The sequence below is a fragment of the Mastigoproctus giganteus genome, chromosome 7 (genome assembly GCF_048544385.1).
Source record: "Mastigoproctus giganteus isolate SK-2022 chromosome 7, ASM4854438v1, whole genome shotgun sequence".
Lineage (NCBI taxonomy): Eukaryota > Metazoa > Arthropoda > Arachnida > Uropygi > Thelyphonidae > Mastigoproctus > Mastigoproctus giganteus.
This window is the reverse complement of record NC_143581.1, coordinates 178,712,393-178,737,409: the sequence shown is the minus strand read 5'-3', so window position 1 is coordinate 178,737,409 and position 25,017 is coordinate 178,712,393. Positions and strand designations below refer to the sequence as shown.

Sequence of the window (25,017 nt, the reverse complement as noted above, 5' to 3'; positions counted from 1 at the left end):
ATTATTTGTTACTCTAATGTAAGTTTTTCGATTTTTTTGTTTTAATTTCTGGAGAGTATCATACGGAAGTATTCTACGTACTATATTGAGGTAAACTTCTCTTATTATTTTACAAATATTGATATCAATGTAGAACGTATTGAGCATTATAGCTCTGGTTCATACTATCTAATTAGAGTTTCTTCATCTGAGAACCCCAGATGAAGAACTTCCTTTATAACACTGTAATGGAAGAAGTAAAACTGAGGCGCCTCCGTAGCCAGGTGGGCAGGAGCAGTAGTGCATAGCACATGCTTCTTGATTAGACACGGGGTTCAAGCCCGTGACTACCAAATATGGAGGATGCAGAAGGTCAGGGAATGACCACCGCATATCCCCAGCCTGGATAAAGGGTGAGGGTTGGCGTCAGGAAGGGCATCCGGCCGTAAAAATTGCATGCCAAAACAATAAAAAAAAAACATGCTGACCCCATATATAATAGGAAAAAGTGAGGACAAAAAAAAATAGAAGTAAAACTCACCTGCTGTTGAAGGATAATTCCCAAAGTAACCAGATAAATTTAGGGGGGGGGGGGGAGAGAAGTGTGTCATTTCACCCTTTTGATGTTTGTGGAGCAATTAGGAATGGGACATGATATTCCCAAGGGGAATGTCTTTGTGTGTGCGTGATGTAAGGAGTGTGAGAAAATCAGGTACCAACTCAGTGTTGTTATGGGCCTATATGAGAGCTTGAAGGACAGGGTGGATGCCCTCGAAGGATTTAAACTGAATGGCCCATCAAGCTCTCGGCTGCCCACATCAATGCCAGAGCTTGTAATTGAACATCACGCGACACAGTGGCAACCCCCCAAGGCAGAATGCACTGGTCCCAAAGGAACAAGTTGTCGGTGACTCTATTGTCAGGGAAACGAGGAACATATTGTGCAAAAAGGATAGGCGGAACAGGACCAGGGTATGTCTGCCAGGGGCAAAGGTTCATAACGTTGTAGAGCAGATATCATCTTTTAAGTATACAAAGGGTGATATTGTTGTACACATTAGCACTAATGATATTAAGAGTAGGAGACCGGCGGAATTACTTAACAAGTACAGGTCAATGTTGAAAAAAACCCGTTAGTTAGGGTTGAATTTGAAAGTGTCTGCAATTCTGCCCAGACACGATAGGAGGGAGTAAATGATGAGAGCCTTGTCGATCAATTCAGCCCTGGAGAGATTGTGCAAGGCTCAAGGGGTAGAATTTTTCTCAGCCTGGTCTGTGCTTGTTAACAGGAGAGACTGCTTCTACAGGGATAGGATACACTTAAATAGAAAGGGCGCAAGAATATTTGCTGATGCTATCGAGGCAGAGTTAGGTGGGTCGGAAAACTGCTAGCTTGGGGGGGGGATACACGGACTAATAGATTAACAGTAGCCACTGGCAGAGGTGAAATTTACTCTTGCACTGCTTCTATTGAATGCAATTGAGCAGCAACCTGGAAAGCAAGGCAATAGAGATTCCCAGGACTGCTGAGAGTCATAGTGGAACAAGTAAATACACGGGCTGTGTTAGGGTAACTAAGAGTAGAAACAGGTGCATGTATACTTGCATGTACACCAATGCTAGGAGTATAGTTAATAAATTTAATGAGCTTGAAGTGCTAGTCAAGACATCAAAGGCAGATATTGTTGGGATATCAGACACATGGTGTCACATAGACATAAGCAGTGCAGAATTGAAATTTGGAGAGTAAAATGTGTACAGAAAGAATAGACAGGACAGGAACGGATGAGGGATTATGTTGTTAGTTAAGAAACACAAAATCTAAGGAAGTGCATCCAATTCATGTTGGTGGACAATGCAATGTTGAGTCTGTTTGGTGTGACATAAGAACTGGGGAAGGAAAAATGAGAGTAGGTGCGTGTTATAGGCCTAATGAATCTAATGAGTATAATAAGCAATTGTTGAGAAAAATGGAGTGGGCCAGTAAATCAGAGTGCCTTATAATGGGGGATTTTAATTTCCCAGAGCTTGACTGGAATTGTGAGTTGGTCACTCACACACTAGCAAGGCTTTTGTGGATTTATTGGATGACTGTTTTCTACAGAAGCATGTTCGGGAGGCAAGTAGAGGGAGTAATACTCTTGATCTGATTATCAGTAGCGATTCTTCATGCATTAAGAATCTGCAGATAGAGGAACCACTAGGCGGCAGTGATCACAATGTGCTGAAGTGGGATTTACTCAAAGAGGAAACTACCATCAGGGGTAAAGGGAAGGGTTTTTGCTCTCGTAAAGGTGACTATGGTGGTCTGAGACAGTATTTAAATTCTATACAGTGGGACCAACTGATGATGTTACCAACAGCAAATTCAAAATGGGAAGCATTCAAAGAAATAATCTTGGAAGCTACTAGAATTTTCATACCAACTAAGAAATACTGTTCAAGATTTAGGCCTAAACGGATGTCAGATGAACTAATTAGACGTGGCAGAGAAGAAAAATGCATGGGATACATATAAATTAACAGGTGACATAGAAGCCTATGATAGATATAAGCTGGTCTATAATAGTCACAAAGGCGGTTAGGCAGGCAAAGGCAGATTACAAGAAATCTTTGGCAAAGGATGCAAAGAGTTCTTTACTTATGTAAACTCTAGAAGGAAGGGGATAAATCAGTTTGGTCCACTTGATATCAATGGTTCAACTGTTGATGATCCTGCTCAGGTGTAGCTAACAAACCAAATGAATATTTTGCATTGACATTCACACATGAGGAGTTATTCAGGGAGGGGAATGCCAGAGGTGTATTAAACTCTGGCAGTAAGCTAGATAATCTTGTTGTAATAACTGCGAGTAAAGTGGAGGAGAAATTGTTGAAGATAAACATAAGAAAGGCACCTGGGGTCGATGGAATCTATCCAGTTATATTAAGGGAGGCAGCAAAGGAAGTAAGCAAACCCTTAGCCATAATTATAAGAGCTCAGGGGAGGTACCCATGGACTGGAAATGTGCAGATGTGACCCCAATTCACAAAGGAGGATCAAAGGGAGACACGGGTAATTACAGACCTGTTAGTTTAACTTTTGTTCCAGGGAAATTAATGGAGGCACTGGTTAAAGAAGCACTGTAGGATCATATAGACAAGACTTCAGTTATAGCTTGGACACAGCATGGGTTTGTTAAGGGGAGGTCTTGCCTGACCAATTTGATTAGATACTATGATGTAGTCACAAAGGAACTCGATGCAAAAAATAATTCTGATATCATATATTTGTATCTTAGAAAGGATTTTGATGCTGTTGCACATGGAAGACTGCTGCACAAATTGGAGCAGTGTGGCATTGGAGGCAAATTGCTGCTATGAATAAAGGGATGGTTGAGTGGGAGAAGACAGAGATGGTAATCAATGGACACTACTCTTCGTGGAGTCCCCCAGGGTTCAGTGTTGGGTCCATTGTTGTTTTCTGTATTCATTAATGATATTGATAATGGTATATTAGGCTTAATGTCCAAGTTTGCAGGTCGGCAGGGTTGTTAATGACACTAATGACAGTACACTGCTGCAACAGGATCTAGAAAAGTTGAGCAGATGGGCTGAGAGGTGGCAACTGAAGTTTAACATTGACAAATGTAAAGTACTGCATATGGGAAGCAGTAACCCCAGAGTAATGTATCAACTGTGTGGTACTACACTGACAGTGGTAGAGAGTGAAAAGGACCTAGGGTAATTGTGCAGGCAGATATGAAGTTTCCTGAGCAGTGCAGACAGTCTGCAAGAGTAGCTCATGGTGTCTTGTCAATGATATACAGGAATTTTTCTAGCAGGGATAAGGAGGTGATTATCTCCTTGTATAAGGCAATGGTCAGGCCACACCTTGAGTACTGTATACAGGTCTGGAGGCCTCATTTCAGGAAGGATGTAGAGCCGCTGGAACGACTACAGAGAAGGGCAACAAGATTAGTGAATGGAATAAAAGCTTAAGTTTTGCAAATTACAGTGTCTGGAGATTAGGCACCTGCGAGGTGATCTGATTGAGGTGTATAAAGCCTTGGATGGTTTGAGCATGCTCAATGCTGATGGAATTCTTTCTCTTGCTCAGAATAATTGCCTGAGAGGTCATAAATTCAAATTGAGGAAAGGCAGTTGTAGGATAGATGTGCAGAAGTTTACCTTTAGCCAGCAGGTGGTTGATTGCTGGAACAAACTTCCATCTGTTGTTGTAGAAGTTGATAGCTTAAACAGATTCAAGGCAGAAATGGACAAACATTTGGAGCAAGTGAATGGGTGAAATGAGAAGGGGGGGGTTTGGCTGATGCTATATAAGCTTGCTTTCTTGCATCATGGGCTAATGCTAATGATTAAGCACATCAGAGATTCATCAGTTTATAACAACCTTTCTATTCAACTATAGTGAAATATTTGCAGATTATCTCATTAGAATTCTTCATCACAATTTACGAGCGACTGAATTTTGTCATGCTGTGCTGCACATACCAAACTGTTACATTCTCCTGCTCTTGGAACCTGTCATCTAGTCGTGGGAAAATTTGAAAAATCAGTAAAAAATAATTCAAAATTGTTTATATTTTTGATCGCATCTATATTTTCAATATTTTCTGAACACAACTGTGAAAAGTCCAGATTCTATTTTAAAAAAATATATATATTTATTTAATTTTAGAAAATTAGAACTCCCTTTAAGACTTGTTTGTGAGTAAATGCAAATTTAAAAATCACATGCTTCAACGAACAGTTTGATTTCAGATGATGTGTCAATGTCACGAAGCCAGATAGCATTATCGATTGGAGAAAAGTGTGCAGCAGTAAAGAGAGTAGAATTTTTCCAAATTGTAAATAACAGAATTTTCTGCAGATAATTCAAAGAAAAGATTTTGAAAAAAAGCTATTAGGAGTTTCAGGTGTGTGGATGGAATAGAGAAAGCATGAATTGCTTAAACATTGTCAGGGTTGAACTGATCCCATGTGACTGAATCAAGGTTAACAGATAAACTCCAGTATATCTGTTAACCTTGTAACTGAGGATGTTCCTTATAGAATATGCTACCCTTAGAGAAAATCTTGGAAAGGCAAAAATACTCTACAGTCCATTCCAAATCAAAATTGTGCAAGCAACTTAAGTGAAAGAAAAGGGGAACTGATAAACTATAAAAGAGAGAATGCAGTTCTTCTAGCATATTTTATCCATATTTTCTTTGTTGATGGAGTTAGGTGAGTATAGTATTATGATAAGATAATAACAAAGAATGTTTCACATCTCAAGTATAGATGCACCCATGTGACAGTGTATACCAATTCTCTTAGTTATGCCACTCCATCCACCACAGTGATTATGCCATTCATCTGGTTCCTGTTGGAAGACAGAGTGATTTATTTGTCATTTACAGTAAGAACTAGTAAAGGACTTAGAGCTGTGAAGCTGTGGCTGAATTAATCAGTCAGCCTTTAGGAGGGGAAGAGTATAAAGTTATTTATTGTGGCAAGCAACCTAAATTTTACATCCTGTGAAACATAAAACAATCAAAGAATATGTACAATTTACAAAATATACTGACATCTCAGGACCTTAGTTGTCTTAGCATGTATTCAGAACACAACCCCATTTACCACTGAATTATGATTGAATGTAGCATAAATTTTTGATGGGCCTGTCTAATGGAACTATTACTACAATTAAGCAATAATTTTCATTATTATGATTCACTGTTTTCTATACAATAGATTTTCTTTGTCATCCAACAAAAAAAAAAGTAATTTCAATGCATACTCATGCTGGTCTATTATAATCAACAGCTAAATAAATCTTTTAACTTGAATACTTACTGGTCCCAACATAAAATACAGTAAAGTGAACACCGTCAACTTCTAGTCTGTCAACAACAAGACGAGTAAGAGTAATATCTCTCTTATAAAATACTGGTTTACCATTGTCATGAGCAACAGCAGAATCCATTAAAGGATGACCTCTAATAAAATTTAATACAGAATCAGGTAGAGTTTGGGTGTCATTAACACAGAGTCCTGGGCGAGGTTCTGGTACTTTGCTACTTAGAACTGGAAGCCAGGCAGAGGAGGATGTTGCCTGCTCTTTAAACTTTCCATTGAAGACCTCTTGTATGGATTCCAAACTGAAGGTGCACACTGCTGATCCCATTAAACCATTCCTGAAAAATCAACAAAGCTGATATGTTACTTTTCCTGGATGTAGGAGAGTAAATAAGAACTAGTTAATAATATTACAGTAGATAATAGCTAATAGCACAAACCATCAGAAAAATAGAGTTTTCTTAAAAGGCCTTAACAGAACATTACACTTCGATTACAGGTAACACTAGCTGTCTACTTATCAACACCAACCTGAAATGTTGAGTGAAAAAAACTCATGTGAGCAGGAGATCATATGACATTTACAATTATGAGTAAGAACATGGGCTCACCAGTAAAAACATATGAGTTGGGTGATCTTTATCCAATAATAAGCTGCTAGCACTGTGTGTTGTTGTTGTTATTTGGTTTTTAGGAGCATTAGCAACTAAGGCCATATTGCTCCGGGGATATGCGGTGGTCATTCCCTGACCTTTCCGCATCCTCCATATTTGGTGGTCACGGGCTCTAATCAAGAAGTGTATGCTATGCACTGCTGCTCCTGCCCACCTGGCAACGGAGGCGCCCCAGCACTGTGTGACCCATGTGGAAAGCTAATAGAAACAATCCTCTCTGAGGACTGTGCTTACTCATAACTGTAAATTGCTGAGTATTATCTGCTCAAATCCCTTCCTGTGTGTTGTATAATCTGTTAATTCATATGTGTAACAGTGAAAATTGATACACATAATACTGGTTTAAACAGGTTAATGCATTTGAAGCATTAGCCTGTTTAAACTAGTATATGTTTAAACTTTTAGTTTATAAAACGAAGGAATAAAACATTCTCTTCCTAAATGTGAACTTTTGGTAAGATCTGCAAAAAGGTACCTACTTTAGGTACCTTTTTGAATGAAGGCAAAATTTTCACTGTTATAAATGATTCCAGAACTAGGGGCCATAAATTCAAATTACAGGGCAAGAGGCTTAGACTGGATTGTAGGAAGTTTTCTTTTAGCCAGCAAGTTGTTAATTACTGGAATAAGTTATCTGCATGTTGAGGGAAACGTAGAAGTATAGCCACGAATTTTGACACTATGGCCAAATATCTGAAACGCACCTTTGTTTTCATAAAAATAATTAAATCTGTTTATTTCCGCTTGAAATTTATATATAGATTATAATTAGATTCCTTCTTCAGTGACTGCACAGACAGCAAATAAATGGGAATAGAGTCAAATTATTAATTACATAAATTTAAAATTAAAAAATAGATCAATTAAGGTTGGATATGATTATGGAATAATCATATCCAACCTTAATTGATAGAATATGTGCTTACTTGTTGATGCTGCCACTTCACCACTACAAAGAAGAGAATGACCAAAGATTTAACCTACATGATTTAACTAACCTAGGTATTAAATGGCATATACACTGTAGACATTTTCAGAGATATGTCTAATAATAATAATAATGCACAGAAGCATGGGTGCCAGCAGGATATTTTGCAAGATGCTGGAGAATGACCAAAAATTTAACCTACATGATTTAATTAACCTAGGTATTAAATGGCATATACACTGTAGACATTTTCAGAGATATGTCTAATAATAATAATAATAATGCACAGAAGCATGGGTGCCAGCAGGATATTTTGCAAGGTGCTGCATGTGGGAATAAATTTTTTGTTCACCAAAATTTCAAATACATCCAATATTTTAATTAAGTCAAGTTTGGCTGATTTACGTGTACAGCTGAGCCAACATTTCCTGATTGGTGGGAGAAAGTACTTGTGTTTTAATGAAAATTTGTAAAAGAATAAGAGAAGTTACCTCAATATGATATGTAGAACACTTCCGTATGATACTCTCCAGAAATTAAAATGAAACAATTAAAAATCAATTTAACGAAAAAATTGCAAAACGATTTTCCTTCCTGAAGCTGACAACGCTTTCGACTGTATGTTGTGATCACAGGAATGAAAATTACCAAATAGGGGTGAGCATAAAACTTAAATAGGGATTATTTGTCTTCGCGATCCTCGTAAAAGACCACGAATCGGAGATTAGATATGGCTGGCAAACATTAACAGAATTCTCATGTAATTTAATTTTGATGGTTTCTGTAATTAATAGTCTTGTATAATTACGTTGGACACTAAGTATTTTGTCCTCATTAAATAAAAAAGTATGTTTTTCATTAGCATCACGAAAAGCTACTAATTCTGATGCTGCTGAACGAGAAGCACGAACTGAGGCCACATGTTGATTCAGAGAAAACCGCATAGAACCTTGATAAGACAAGTTGAAATCGCAGCAAGAAATTATACCAGGTCATTTATTTGTGTTGCAAATGAGGAAAGGACTGAGCAATTTTTCAGTATAACGTGTAATTTCCATATTGGCCTGGCCACAATTTTAAATTCAGTATCTTTAGAGAATCTCTTAAGCTGTTTGTGCCACTGTTCAACACATGGGACAGAAATAAAGTATTTTTTGATATTACTATTGTTGGTTGGTGTATCCTGTCCTTAGCTTGTACTGTAATTCGGTTTATTGTAGCAAGAGGGTAAACCCCTGTTTAAGAATCTGCTGGTTAATATTTGTATTTCTGTGCCCAAAGCAGATTCCGTCATTGAATATTTATAGACATTGAGAAATTGATTAAAGATAATAGATCTTTTGTAGGTGAACGGGTGGTAGCTGTTATAATGCAGAAGCATACCAGTGTTTGTAGGTTTATGATAGATGTTAAATTGGATTTTATTCGAGTCCCGAGTAAGCGTGAAATTTAGAAAATTTAATGACATAATATCCATATTCTTCCTTTCCAATGTAAATTTGAGTCTAGAATGAATATTATTAAATGAATGTAAAATGTCTTGGATAGTGCTACTATCAGTAATAACTAGAACATCATCTAAATACCTCCCATAGTATGCGATACGGGGTAGAAAAGGCATCAAATGTATACGCTCAATCGCTGAGAGATAGATCTCCGATATTAAGCTACTCAGGCTTAATACCATTGGCAACCCAAAAATTTGTTTGTATACTTTTTCTCGATAGGTGATATAGTTGGCTTCAACTAAGAGTTTAATTAAATGAAAAATTTCCTTAATAGGAAGCTTCTTATAATTAATCTTTATCAAGTTATTATTTAACGTATCCCAAAGAATATCTAATGTGTATTCAACGTTTACATTCGTATATAACGAGGTAACATCTAGTGAGAATAAATTATCATTATCGCCAAGTCTACAGTCCTAAAGGTTATTAAATAATGTATCGTAGTTCTTAATCCCAAATTGTATCGCCTGTCTGAAAGTTTTTATAATGCTATATATATATATATATATATGTGTGTGTGTGTGTGTGTGGCCAAGGATGAAAATGCTGAGTTTCTGTAGGAAGAATAGGCCGAATAGGAAATCCAGTCTTATATAATTTCACCTGACCGAAAAGTGCAGGAATATTGAATGTTCTGGCCTTTAACTGAGCCATAGTAATGTAGTCATTTTTTCGATACGTGGTTAATGTTTTACTGTATTGATTGACCAAATTGGTAAATAGTGCCGGATCTACTTCAAGATAAGTGGAGGTATCTGATACAACTGAATCTCCTTTATCTGCCCTCTGAATAATAATGTCTTTATTTTCCTGAAGTTCACATAAAGCTGAACTGTCATTAGCATTCAATTTAGAAAGTTGAGTTTCTTTTATGTTATTCGTCACTTGGTTAACTTGTTGAATAAATAAATCTTTTTGTGGAACGTTACGAAGTCCAAATTCAATATCAGTTACGCACTGTTTTTTTAGATAGTTTCCAAGGTGGCAAATTATAATTTAATCCTTTGGATAAAAGAGAAATCTGGTCCTGTGATAGCGTATACGAGTAAAGATTTGTAACCTGTTGATATGTTGGCTCGTTGAATGTTGGGCGGGGGGGGGGGGGGTGTTCGTGAATTAGCATAGAAATACAAATATTTACCAGCAGATTCTTAAACAGGGATTACTCCCTTGCTACAATAAACCGAAGTAGGGTACAGGCTAAGGATAGGATACAAAACACTACACCATCCAACAATAGTAATATCAAAAAATGAATTTATTTCTGTCCCATATGTTGAACAGTGGCAGAAACAGCTTAACAGATTCTTTAAAGATACTGAATTTAAAATTGTGGCCAGGCCAATATAGAAATTACACACTATACTGAAAAATTGCTTAATCCTTTCCTCGTTCGCAACACAAATAAACAATAAATGACCTGGTATACAACATTTCTTGCTGCAATTGCGACTCATCTTATGAAGGTTCTAAGCAGTTTCCTCTCAATCAACATGTGGCCTCAGTTCGTGCTTCTCGTTCAGCAGCATCAGAATTAGCTTTTCATGCTGTTAATGAAAAACATACTCTTTTATTTAACAAGGCCAAAATACTTAGTGTCCAACATAATTATGAGACTATTAATTGCAGAAACCGTCAAAATTAAATTACATGAGAATTCTGTTAATGTTTGCCAGCTATATCAAATCTCCGATTTGTGGTTTTTTAAGTAAAAGTGCATGCGTGAAGACAAATAATCCCTATTTAAGTTTCATGCTCACCCTTATTCGGTAATTTTCATTCCTGTGATCATGACATATGATCGAAAAGCGTTGCCAGCTTCAGGAAAGAAAATTGTTTTGCAATTTTTTCGTTAAATTAATTTTTTACTTGATTTTTAATTGTGTTGAATTAATTTTTAATTATTTTTTTACTGTAATGTAAGTTTTTCGATTTTTTAAGTGTGTTCGTTTTTTTTATTTCTGGAGAGCTCATACGGAAGTGTCATACGCATCATATTGAGGTAAACTTCTTTTACAAATATTGATATCAATGTAGAACGTATTGAGCATTAGATCTCTGGTTCATACTGTCTGTTTTAATGAAAATATTAAAAATTGTGTATTACTTCAAAATTCAGAGGTGGTGCACTTGCACCACCTCTGAATTTGTACCTATGTACAGAAGGTTGTTCTAAAGGAGTAGTCATACTATTAATTATAATTCAGCTAAGGACTTCTGGTTCAACAGTGGCTAGTAATTATTATTATTAGCCATATGGTGCAAGGAAGCCTGAGGCCTATGCTGCACCAGCCAAAAAAAAAAAAAAAAAAAAAAATTCCCAAGTTACCCTGAGAGAGAGAGAAAAGTGGAAAGGAATCACCAAGAAAGAGAAGAATGATGATATTCAGCTCAGGACCCTGGGTTTGCCAAGTTGAATAAGCCATTCAAGAGTTAGTAATAAGCCTTCAGTTAATTTTTAAAATCTGTTTAGTTGTGGCAGGGGGAGCAAAGTCACATTCATTCTGGTTTTTGAAAAAGTTTAGTCAATCTTTAAATGTAATTTTAGCATTAGTTGAGGTATATGATGCAAGAAAGCAAGCTTATACAGCATCAGCCAAAAAAAAAACTCTTCCAATTTCACCCATCTGGTCACTCCAAATGTTTGTCTAGTTCAGCTTTAAATTTACTTAAGCTATCAACCTCCGCAACAACAGATGGAAGTCTGTTCCGGCAGTCAACTACCAGCTGGCTAAAGGCAACCTTCTGCACATCTGTTCTACAACTGTCTTTCCTCAATTTGAATCTATGCCCCCTCAGGTTCTTAATCTGAGCCCGCTCAAACCATTCAAGGCCTTATACACCTCAATCAGATCACACATCACAGGTGCCTAGTCTCCAGATGCTGCAACAGGCAGAACTTACGCCTTTCTTCGTCAGTGCACCCCTTTGTTCCTCTCACCAATCTTGTTGCCCTTCTTTGTACTCATTCTAGCAACTCTACATCCTTCCTAAAATGAGGCCTCCAGACCTGTATATAGTACTCAAGGTGTGGCCTGGCCATTGCCTTATACAAAGGGATAATCACCTCCTTGTCTCTGCTGGCAAAATTCCTATATAGGAGGGTGATTCAATAGAGAATTGCCCTCACATACTTCCACATATTGCAGAGTCATGATATTCTGTGTGTAGCATCATACATATCTCTGTACCAAAGGTGTAAAATTTCAGCCCTGCGTCTTAATTTGTTTTTCTCTTACAGAGCTGAACGTGTGATGAAGTAGCATCATGGACGAAATAGATGCCAGAGCTGTAATCTGTTCTTGAAGGGGAAATATAAAGAAGTCCACGAGGAGATGACTGCTGTATATAAGGATGAAGCCCCATCCTATGGCATTGTGAAGCACTGGCATAGACAGTTTAGGTGTGGTTGGGCATCAGCAGAATCTACGGAAATTGAGTGCAAGGTGGATTCCCTGATTATTGACTGGTTTCCAGAAGGCTGATCGACAACAGAAATCACAAGAGTTGTTAGCCCTGTGCCAAAAAAATGAGGAAGACTTTTTCTCCCGTCTAATCACTCAGAATGAAAGTTGGATACACCATTTCAACCCTTAAAGTAAAAAGCAGCCCATGGAATGGCAACATCATGGTTCACCCCCCCCCCCTTCCCAGAAGGCAAGGGTCCAAGCATCAGCAGGAAAGGTCTTGCTGAAAGTGTTTTGGGATGAGAAAAGCATAATAATGACTGATTACTTGCCGAAAAGTAGAACAATTACAGGTGCCTATTATGCCAACTTACAAAATTATGGGAGAAAATCAAAACATGTAGGCGTGGCATGCTGTGAGAATGCTTCAAAACAGTATCCCAGTTCACACTTCTGAAAATGCAACAACACAAGTGGCCACTTGTGGATATGAAATACTGCCCCATCCAGCCTACTCACCCGATCTTGCACCATCGGACTTCTTGGTTTCTTCCCTAAAATCATTTCTTTGGGGGCCCACTTCCCTGACGACGAGACACTCATTTCTGCAACAGAGTCATGGTTCAAAGACCAACCTCACCACTACTACAAAAAAGGTATCTGTAGCCTCATCCATCGATGGGGAAAATGTGTAAATCTGCAGGGTGGCTATGTAGAGAAGGACTAAAACCTGTGCCAAGAATCAACAGGCTAGGTCACGGCAATTCTTTATTGAACCACCCTCGTATTATTGACAAAATTCCATGACCTGCTCTGACTGCACAATTACTCCAGGCCTCTTTTATTCTCCACTCCACCTCCCTGAGTGTAGTACCACACATTTGGGTTACTGCTACCCATATGGAGTTTTGCCCATTCTTGAATTCCCACATATCTGCCACCCTTCTTCATGTCACATGGCATGATGCTGTTACTGAAGGAACTCTATTTCATGAAAAGGATAGGTGTACCTAATAAAGTGGTCACTCAGTGTATGTATATTATAGATAAGGGTAAACTTATGAGTAAACTCTAGCCTTAAATCTAAAACAACATATTATTAGTTAATAATAAATTTAATTTTTTTCATGTAGGCAACCCTTATTATACAGTTATTACTTACATGGATGTCGTAAACACAGCATAAAATTTTCGATCATCATCTGGATGTTTATAGATGTTCTCTGAAAGTTTTAAAATAATATTTCAGCGAATGCAAATAAATTTATACTATGTACCATAAGATAAAATGAATTTTAATGGCATTACAAAATATGACAATATAAAAATATTAGCAGATATATATAGCTTACTAATGATAATTTATTACCATATATATTCTTATCAAAATTATTAGGACAATAACAAATAAGCAATTTTACAAAGATCGTTATGCAAATATTATAAATGGTGGGGTAATGGCAAAAGGTAAAGGTGGTGTCATTTATAATCGATATGCTATTTAGAAATAGGATAAAAAAATTAACATAGACAGCTGGTAGGATGCTGAAGGGCAGGAATTAGCAAACAATAGATCCTGATACTTCTCAGCAATGCCACAAACTGGTGAAAGGCAGTTGGCCATTACAAAACTGAACAGCTGGCTATTGAGAAAAGTCATGCCAAAATTTAACAAAGAATTAGCCAAGGTCTGCAAATGTATAGCTGCTAGAACATGTATTGTAAAGAACATTGCTAGGGCAGATGCTGTTATAGCTTGAACCTACAGTCACTTGGTATTGCCTGAGTTACAAATGTTGTGTGTGCTGGTGTGTTGTCTTGATGCAAGATGACTTCTTTGGCCAATTTCTATGTCTATTGAGCTTCAATTATTTTCAGAAACTTCTCACTAAGTTAGAATAATACTCAGCTTTGATAGTGGCACCTCGTTCCAGGAAATCAACCACAATCACTCCTTCTGCATCCCAGAAGATGGGTGCATCCATGTTTCATTGACAATAATATAAGGACCCCAAAACAGAGCTTCATTATCTTTAAAATGATAAACCAATCTCATGACAACATCCCACTCTTTCCTGCTTCTGATCTTCATTTATTGCTTTAGGGACCCCACCCCAAAGAAACCTTCATTCCTACAACATTCACCACAATATCATGAACTCACTCATGGGGATGTTGAATGTTGTCTAAATATTATTCTGTGGTATTGCATGATGAGGTCATGAATGGCATCTATATTTGCAGATGTTAATCAGTAACAGGCTCCCACTGTGGGGTGAATCTTCAACACTGTCTCCTCCATGCGCTTAAATTTTGCAATCCAGTTTTTGACCATGGCATATGAAGGACAAGATTCCCCCAATTTTTACTGCATGTCTTCATGAATTTCTTTCATTGATCTTTCCTTTAAATAAAGGTACTCATGACTAAACAGTGCTTGATTCTCTCAACAGTCTCCTTCTACACTTCAACTTCCCTTTGTGAAGGAGAAGAATACAATTATACACTTGAAATTTTCTGTGAACACACAAGAAGAGTCATGGCACAGGTTGGCAATACTGGCTTTTACAAAAACCTTTGCGACCTATATTGGGTTAAAAAATTTAACTCCCTTTCAGACTGTTTTTAAAGAACTATACCATCCTGGCAGTATCAGCCTGCTAATACCTGATATTATATTGAACCAATGGTTTTACCGATGGTAACTTGCAAAAAGAGTGACACCCTCTATAGTACCATTCTTCCAATACATATGCAATTTTATGGCTCAGGATTGTACATTTTTCAAAGGGACAACACCGTAAGGTTCAGTATATGATAGAATGGGTTGGTGTGAATAATATGATAGTGGATGCAGTGGCCCAATCTGAGCCAAACAGAACCACTGGAATGAATTATAAAGATACATGGGCTCATCCATGGAGGCAATATCCCTTGTCTAATTGGAAAAATTTTCTGCAGGAGGAATGGAGAAGTACTTTTATTGATGAGTGCTGTAATTTAGTGAAGTGTTTCATAAAGATTATGTTCTGCATTATCGCTGAAAGAGGCCTCATGCCCTGTTAAAATCTGATATACACTGTGCTCTCACTTTATTAGGTACACCTACCTAGTAGCGTGTTGAGCCTCCTTTAGCCTTCAAAACAGCCTGAATTCATCTAGGAATGGATTGAACAAGATGCTGAAAATGTTGTGCAGGAATGAAGTACCATGCAGACAACATGAGTGTCTCACACAGTTCCTTGAGATTCAACGGTGGCATAGGCCTGAAGCGAACAGCCCTTTCCAGCTCATCCCAAAGATGTTCAATAGAATTGAGATTCGAGGACAGAGCAGGCCACTGCAGCAAAGAAAAGTCATTGTCATGTTCCTGGAACCATTCCATAGTGATTCGGGCTTTGTGCACTGGCGCATTATCCTGCTGGAAGTAACCATCTGACTGAGGATAAACTGTCAACATGAACAGATGCACTTAGTCAGCAACGATGTTTAGGTACAATGTGGAATTCAGACGTGAATCTATGGGTTTCGATGGACCTAATGTGTGCCAAGAAAACATTCCCCACACCATAACACTGCCCCCACCACCTTGCACAGTAGTCATCAGACATGATGGGTCCATGGATTCATGTTGTTTTTGCCAAATTCTGAGCCTTCCATCAACATGATGCGCCAGGAACTTCGACTCGTCGGACCAAGCAACTGTTTTCCAATCCTTGATAGTCCAAGTGCTGGTGTTGCTGTGCCCACAGGAGGCGTGCTCTCTTGTTCTTCATTGATAACAAAGGTACGCGATGTGGCTGTCGGCTGTTGTGGGACTAGTGGTCCGTTGTGATATTTTGTTCTGCGCACCAAGTTTGTATTCTGACGTGATGTGCGACATTGTGATCTGTCTGTTTGGTTGCACAATTCTAGCCATCCTCCTCGGACCTCTCTCATCAACAAGTAAAAAGAAAAGAAAAAGAAGAAGGCCAACAAGAAAACTAAGGAGACCATGGAGGCATGGGCTGCTCTCCTCTGCTCGGAATTTGTGACCCAAGATGAGGGGCAACCACTGGCATTGGCCCCTGACCAAAGCCCTGTTGCTGAACCCACTGATGCTGCTCCTCCTTCTGGGGCAATGGCCTCCACCCATACAGAGATTAAAAGCGTCGCCCAAACTATCACACCGACAGCCCTTGCCAACGCTATCGCAGCTGGGTTAAAATCCTCTCCTAGACTGGGGATACCTCCTCCATCTTGTGTCCCAGAAGGTGGACCCACTTCAGAGCCAGCTACCCTTCAACAAACAATCTCTCGACTTCGTAGGCAGTTGATCGCATTCCTAAACCACGACTCCAGTCGCTTCACCAGAAGTGCAGGTAACCGTGTGCAGGAGTTGTGGTCCACCCTTCAGTCAATTACAACTGAGCTCCTCATTGACAATGAGAGGCTCAAAGCTGTGAATGAAGAACTTCGGTCCAAAACTGTAGTCCTGGAAAAGGTCATTGATGCTATTGGCAGGCCCCAAAATTGTACTAATGCTGACCCTGACTATATTGAGACTCCGTCCCCCCCTGGGCCTGCTGCGGATGTCACTTCCTATGCTGCTGCAGTGAAGTTGGGACAGGAGCCCCTTGCCCATGGCATGATACAAATTCTCCATGTGCACCACCCAGAGAAGAAGCCACAGCATCTACTACTGTTGAGAGCAAGTGATACCTCAGAGCTCAAGACCAGCAATGATGTCAAAAATCTGGTGCAAAGCACTATAAGGGCTGATTATAAGAATCTAAAAGTGAACTCCCTTAGACCCATTAGGAACAAAGGAGTCCTACTGGAGACCGCAACAAAAGAAGACCTAACAAGTATTGCCACATGTGGTACTCTCACAAATGCAGGAGTGGTCATAGCTCCTCCTAAAAAGTCAAATCCGTCAATCATAGTGTATGATGTTCCAAAGCACAGTTCCAATGATGAATTACTTGAGGATCTGTTTCACAGAAACCTACAGGACCGGGGATTCTCCTGGAAGGAAGTTAAGGCTGAGATCACTTTTAGGTTTGCAACAAAATCAAAATCTAACTCTACAGAACACAAAGTAATTAGCTTCTCCCCACGGATTTATAGAACTGTCCTCTCTACAGATAGATTATTCCTTGGTTTCAGTGCACACCGATTTCATCCGTTTACAATTGTCACAAGGTGTTTCCTATGTCTGGGATATGGGCATACCTCCCAACGCTGCTCCCACAAATCTCCATCCTGCGGGCATTGTGCCAGGAGTGGGCATGTCCAAGCAGAATGTCCCTACCGTGATGAAGAGCCCTCTTGTGTGAATTGTAAAAGGAACAGGTGAGCACATAACCATTCTCTCCGGGATATTTTATGCCCAGAATACCAAAGGGCTCTGGAACTCGTAAGACTAAGGACCGCTGATGCCTAAACCAACAAGAAATACCAGTTGTGTCCCCGCTCCAGTCCTGCCCACTCTTTCTGGAAGCCTAAGAGGAGCCCCCGTATCTCAAACTAAATACTTGAGAATGATGCAAATAAATGGGCAAAGGTCCCGCACAGTTGCGGATGAAATACGCCAGGCCACTGAGGAGCATTCAATTGATGTTGTTCTGATTCAAGAGCCGTATTCTGCAAGAATACAACCCCATCCAACCTCTAAAATTACTGGCTTTTCCATACACACTCGAGTCATTCAACCTGTCTCAGTGGACCCTAAAACATGTATAGCAGTCATAAATAGGGATCTCGATGTCCTGGTTGTCCAGGAACTCTGCAATCAGTTCTCCACCTGTATCCAGATTACATCCACAGATCAATCATTCTACCTGATGTCACTGTACAGCCCTCCCTCAGGTAACATCAATGAAGCACTAAACTTTTTGGAATTCGCCCTGAATTTTATTGGCTCCAAACAACTCCTGGTTGCATCTGACTTGAATGCAAAATCCCCCTTCTGGCACAGTGCGGTTGCCGATGGCCGTGGCCAGCTTCTTGAGGACTTCGTCCTCAGCCAAAATCTTATTATCCATAACCAGCCTAGCCAGTTCACTACTTACTCTAGCTCCACCGGTGACTCTAATATTGACTTAACCCTCTCTACAAAGGACCTATGTCGGTCAGTTAGTTGCTGGGAGGTAACTCCGGATCTCACTGTTATCGACCATAGAGCCATACTGTTCCATCTTGACTTGGTTCCACCGAGAAACAACAACAACAACAGAGCAAGGCCAACTGACTTCATTAGATTCTCTTCGAGAAACGTCAATTGAGAAGCATATGACAGCTCCATAGAACTGGACTTTCCAAATCCAGACCCATCACAGATGGACTCGCTAAATGCAGAGGATTTGACCACCTTTATCCAGCACTCCATACTCAGAGCTTCATACAGGTCCTCAAGGAAGAAGGTGTTCCGCCCAGCAATCTGCCCATGGTGGACCCGGGAACTTACCATCCTTCATAAGTCAGTCCACTCTGCGCGCAGGAACTACCAGCAACACCGTGATTGACCAGCTCCTGATGTCGAACGCCTTCATAGGGATTATATCGTCAAAAAGAATAAGTATACCAAGGCAATTGCAGCCAGAAAGAGAGAAACTTGGGCAAATTTCGTAAAAGAAACCAACCGTACAAATCCATGGGGCCTGGCATATAAGATCTTGAGAGAGAAAACCTTCTCCCCAGAAATATTCAACACTGTTTCAGTAGACGCTCAGGAAACTAAGTGTTGGCAGGATTCTGCCAATCTTATTCTAGACAAACTGTTTCCACCTGATGACATCTATGAGGATCACCCAGAACATTCAGCAATTAGAGCTGCCAACAGCAATTATATAGCAAAAGAGCAAGCCGACCTATTCACACTAGAAGAACTGGGAGCAGTCCTTAAAAACATTAATGCCAAAAAGTGTCCAGGCCTTGACCTAATAGAATACATCTTCATCATCCGCTTTCACACACTGCGGCCGCACCATCTACTCCTTCTCTTCAATAAATGATTGGAAGAAGAATGCTTCCCAAAAGAATGGAAGTTTGCCCTCATTCGCCTCATCAAGAAACCTCACAAACCACCAACAGACCCCCGCAGCTTCCGGCCTATTGCCCTGCTGGCTAACCTTGGTAAGGTCCTTGAGCGACTCATGGCTCTCAGGGTTGTCTCCATGCTACAAATGCATGAATTGGTCTCACCAAGCCAGTATGGCTTCACCCATGGAAGGTCGTGTGAAGAAGCTCTTTTCGATTTGGTTTTACATATTGAAAGTTCTGAAGAAAAATTCGAATTGGCCATCTTCATAGACTTCGAAGGAGCCTTCGACACTGTCTGGTGGGATAGTGCCTTGGCACACCTTCGAACTGCTGCTTGCCCCCGGCAATTATACAGCCTCTTCCAGAATTATTTTTCCGACCGAGTAGTTATTCTCAAGTCAAAATTCCAGCAAGTCACCAGATCAGTAAATTGAGGTTGTCCCCAAGGGTCAGTCCTAGGACCCCTCATTTGGAATATAGTCCTCCAAGACTGGCTCTCCCGCACCTTCAGGAATGCAAAAATTGTGGCCTTTGCTGATGATCTCACAGTTGTGGTGTCAGGGCATTCACAGAAAGCCATTGAAGAAAATGCAAACCAGGTCCTCAACGATCTCTCAACTTGGGCCACACTTAATAAGTTGCATATCAACCCAACGAAAACTAAAATGATGCTATTTAAGAATAGACTGGATCTCAGGCGCCCACCGCAGGTAAAGATATGTAACGCTCAACTGCCAATCGTCACCAAAACCAAGGTACTTGGAGTGATTATTGACCACAAACTCAGCTTTCTCCCACATCTTGTTAATCTAAGAAACAAAGTTAAGAGATTCTCAGGAACCATCATACGCATCTCTAAGAATGATTGGGGACTCTCCAAAAGGTCCCTACGGTTGTATTACAACGCAGTATTTTTACCAATTGTGACCTATGCAGCCGGAGCCTGGTTCCATCGGGTAACTCTTGTAAAGATGCGAGACAAGCTTGGAACCATCCAGAGGTCAATGTTAATGGCAATCTGCCGAGTGTGTAGAACGGTCTCCACTCCTGCCATTCAGGTCATTGCGGGAGCACTTACGCTCAATCTACATGTCATCTTCCGAGGGTTGTGCTTCCAAATTACGAGAAATATCCCAACAAGGATCCTCGACATTGAGGTTAATCTGGATGCTGACCCCAAGGCTGAGATGACGCGTTGCTACAACGAGCTCTTCAACATTTGGCAAACTCGATGGCATAATTCAACACTGGGCATTGTGACAAAAAGATTCCTACCTGATGTAACCTACACTGCTACTAAATCTGTACAGTCTTGGTTCACCCCTTCACTAGAAACATCATACCTAATTACCGGACACGGATCCATGAATGAAAAATTACACCATCTGGGTCTCCACCCAACAGATCTCTGCCATTGTGGAGCCAAAGAGAACTGGTGGCATGTACTGTTCGAGTGCATTACGTATGCTGATCTGAGACACAACCTTGTCAGCTGTACACAGATCTCTGGCGAGCATCTAGAGCTCTTCCTACAGAACCCCAACAACCTCCCTGCACTGCAAACCTACTCAGCTGAAGTCTTTAAGCGCAGACGAAGGATTAACAGGCCCCCAGTGGCAAACATCGAGGACCCAGCAGTGAACTGAAACCAACCATGTATCCCCCCACCCCCCCCTAAACCTGCTACATGGGCTGTGGAGCTTGTTTCTGCGGCCTGTGTTCAGGAAGGAAAACACCATCTCTCTCTCCCTCAATGTTCTCTTATTTTTATTTTTTATTTTATTTTATTTTTTTATTTTTCTTTTATTTTATATATTTATTTATCTATTATATATATTATTTATTTTTTTATTTATTTTTTTTTTATTTTATTTTATTTATTTTTTTTTATTCTCTTCGCGTTCTACAATCAGTCACATGGTTGTTGTTTGTTTTTTTTTTGCGTTCTTCAGGGTTGCTGTCATCTTTTTTTTTTTTTTTTTTTTTGTTTCGTGTTTTACAGTGACATTTTTTTTTTTTTCTTTCCTTTGCACCACAGGAAAATCTAAATATATATATATATATATATTTTTTTTTCTCTCTCTCTCTGGAGTGGGCCCCTAGAAGAATCTGGCCCACCTTTTGGCAACATCAGGTGGATCAGAGTCTCGTATTGAGACAGTACGTGTTTAGCTGAGACTGGCCCACCTTCCCGTGGTGTGTACGAGTACCCAGAATCATCTGTCCAGGTGACTGATGCTTCTGGGTAGCCAAGTGGCCAGAACAGAACACACACATAATACTCACAAACCGACGTCACACACATATCTGGCCCATTTGTAGTGATACTGATCTTCACAGAGATACGAGGCAGAGTTGAACTAACGTTCTAGGAGTCACCCCTTACAAAAACACATGTCCACATCTAATCAACAAGCGATTTTCTTCCACAGGAGTGCCGTTGAGAGGATGTTTTCTGTTTGTTGCACCATTCTCGATACACCCTTGAAACTGTGGTGCGTGAAAAGTTCAGAAGAACTGCTGTTTCAGAGATGCTTTGTCCAGCACGTCTTGCACCTACTAGCATGCCACGTTCGAAGTCCGTTAGATCACTCCTTTTCCCCATTCTTGCTACGGTTGTATGCTTAACTGATACTAGAAAGGTTGTTCTGCTGCATTTATATCCATAACTATGGTCATGTGACTTGCAACATTGTGGGACAAACCATTTGTGTGCACAGCAGGGGTGTACCTAATAAAATGGCAGCACAGTAACCTATTAACCTAACAGTAATCAAAATTAACCTATTGTTAATTTTGATCTTAGTGTACAAATACGTAGTATGTCAAAAGCTAAAACTGTTGACATTGAGTTATTATTCCAAATAATTTTGTGACCTTAATTTCTAAGGCCCTAAGAATCGTATTCCATTTATGTTTAAATCAGTGACAGGCTTACTTCTGATGCTATCACTATTAAAATCTACAAGATCTTGGTTAGTTCTTGAAGGCAGTGTTTTTCAATCCCATAAAAGGAGAAAAAGTTATTTTTTTTATAATATTGATAATAACAGTAATTTTAAATAGTTATTGTTACATGTGTGGTAGATGACTCTCATCAACCGGTGCAATACCACCACTTTGCTTATTGGAAGCTTGAAGTGGTGGAACCCATGTTTAGAGCTAAGTTCCGGTCAACCCTTCGCAATCTCTTCCATCATGCAGTATGGTTGATGACTTTTGAGGTTATGATGAACATCGTGGCAAGATCCATTATTGCTTATATTTCGGGGGTACAGCTCTAAAACAGTGTTCGCAGGCCGGCCGCTAGTTAGTACACTGGACAGAGCCTATTGATAACTCTCTAGGAGGCTTCCGGATCAGCTAGTGTATAATCTTGCTACTTCTACTCTGCCAGATAGTGACTGGAGGGAGTCCGATTAGTGTGTACGGGGGGGGGGGGGGCATTGTCGAAGCCACGTTATGTCAAGGATCTGGGTATATTCTTACCATATCCAAAAATTTCATTATTTCATACATGTTGTATCCCCCCCCCACTTTTTCTTACTATTGAATTCACCACGAATTGTCAAACTAATAGAGTAAGCTTATCTGCAAAAAGATCATTGTCGAGGCCATGTTATGTCAAGGATCTGGGTATATTCTTACCATATCCAAAAATTTCATTATTTCATACATGCTGTATCCCCCCCCCCACTTTTTCTTACTATTGAATACACCACGAATTGTCAAACTAATAGAGTAAGCTTATCTGCAAAAATATCTAAACCTCTCAAACACTTCCTAGTCCATTTTACAAATATACATGGTCTCAATTCTAATCTCAACGATGTCCATTTCCACTGGCAGTCTGCCAAACTCCATGTACTTTTTCTGACAGAATTTCAGTTATCAGTTGATTCAACTACTGCTCATCTCAGATGCCCAAATTATTCGCTGTATGATTCCTTTCACCTCAAAGGCGGTATTTGTGCATATGTCCGTTCTGATATTCCCTGTCAGAGACTTGGTAATTTGGAATGTCCTCTTTTCGATCTTCTCTGGCTTAAAATCTCTCTACCTCATTGTGTCAAATTCATCTGTTGTCTCTACCATTCTCCCAACTCCACTAATCACTTGGAGCTCTTTGACTTCCTCTCTTTGCAACTTGACTCTCTCCAGTGCAACTTTCCTAACAGTGAGGTAATTTTACTTGGTGACTTTAATGTACACAACTCCAGCTGGCTTCCGTTTTCTAGTCACACTGCCCCAGCTGGTCGAGATGCTGAGGCTTTTGCAATTACTAATGACCTTGCACAGACTGTTCATTTACCTACAAGAATACCGGACAATCCTAATCATATAGCCAACACGCTTGATCTTTTTCTCACAAACAACCCTTCTTAGTACACGGTCGAAGAGAGAGGTCCTTTAGGCACTTCAGATCACAACTTGGTGATTGTCTCTTCTTCAATGGAGCCTTTATCTCATGTCTATTCCCAACCTCGTGTTGTTTGGCATTACAAGAATGCAAAATGGGATGACCTGCGAGATTTTTTTTCTTCTTTTCCTTGGTCGGATTACTGTTTCAAAACTTCTGATGCCAACGTTTGCTCAGATCGTGTCAGTGAAATTATTCTTGCAGGAATGGAATCCTTTATCCCACACTCCTCTTTAAAATCTTGTCCTTTATCTAAACCTTGGTTTTCCAATAAACGTGCTAAAGCTGTTCAAGAGAAGAATGTTGCATATTGTAATTGGCTTGTTTCTAATTCTTCAGCTTCATTTTCTGCCTACACCAAAGCTTGCAACAATTGTAAAGCAGTTATTAATCAGTACAAACTAGAGTTCGAACAGGCTAAGAGTAGAAAACTTGCTTCTTGCCCTAATGGTAGCCGAGCATTCTGGTCTCTTGCCAAAGTTACTGGCCGCAACTTTTGCCCATCTCTGCTCCCACCTCTGTCCAAACCAGATGGTTCTGTTGTCACTTCAGCAAAGGATAAAGCTGACCTGCTAGCATCGCATTATTCTTCCAACTCATGTATTAATGATCTTGGTAAAACACCTCCCTCCATTCCCAACACACTCCATTCAATGCCTCCTGTGGTCTTCCGTCAAAAGGATGTCAGAAGGATTTTGACGAATCTTGATGCTAAGAAAGCTCCACGTCTCGATGGTATTTCTCCACTTGTTCTCAAAATCTGTGCTCCTGAACTTACTCCTATTCTTTGCCACCTTTTTTTCACTTTCTTATTCCAAAGGTGTTTTTCCTTCTGCTTGGAAATTTGCTCATATTCAGCCAGTTCCTAAAAAGGGTGACAAATCCCTCCCATCCAATTATCGTCTCACTGCAATTACTTCTACTCTTTCTAAAGTAATGGAGAAATCCATTAACCGTCAACTCTTAGAACTACCTAGAAACCTTCTGTCTGATCAACGATCGCCAGTATGGATTCAGTCAGTGTCGATCCACTGGTGATATTCTGGCTTATGTTACCCATTTATGGACTAATTCCATGGAAAGATTTGGTGAAACACAAATAGTTGCTCTTGATATCTCAAAGGCTTTCGATCATGTTTGGCATAAAGGTCTTCTAAACAAACGTTCATCTTATGGTTTGCCATCTGGTTTTTGTAATTGGTTATCCAGTTTTCTTTCTGATCGCTCACTGAGG

The 25,017-nt window shown here is 39.7% G+C and overlaps 1 protein-coding gene across 1 annotated transcript in view; it reads right to left on the bottom strand.

Annotated features, from left to right (window-relative positions):
- The window catches only part of LOC150083360 (semaphorin-2A-like), a 644,133-nt gene that overhangs the window by 67,457 nt on the left and 551,659 nt on the right, over nucleotides 1–25,017 (bottom strand). Inside the window, exons 10-11 of the mRNA XM_090377991.1 lie at nucleotides 13,503–13,563; nucleotides 5,821–6,161 (exon numbers count right to left, since the gene is read on the bottom strand). Of these exons, the coding sequence (XP_090234117.1) occupies nucleotides 5,821–6,161; nucleotides 13,503–13,563 (402 nt within the window). The remainder of the gene's footprint in view (nucleotides 1–5,820; nucleotides 6,162–13,502; nucleotides 13,564–25,017) is intronic.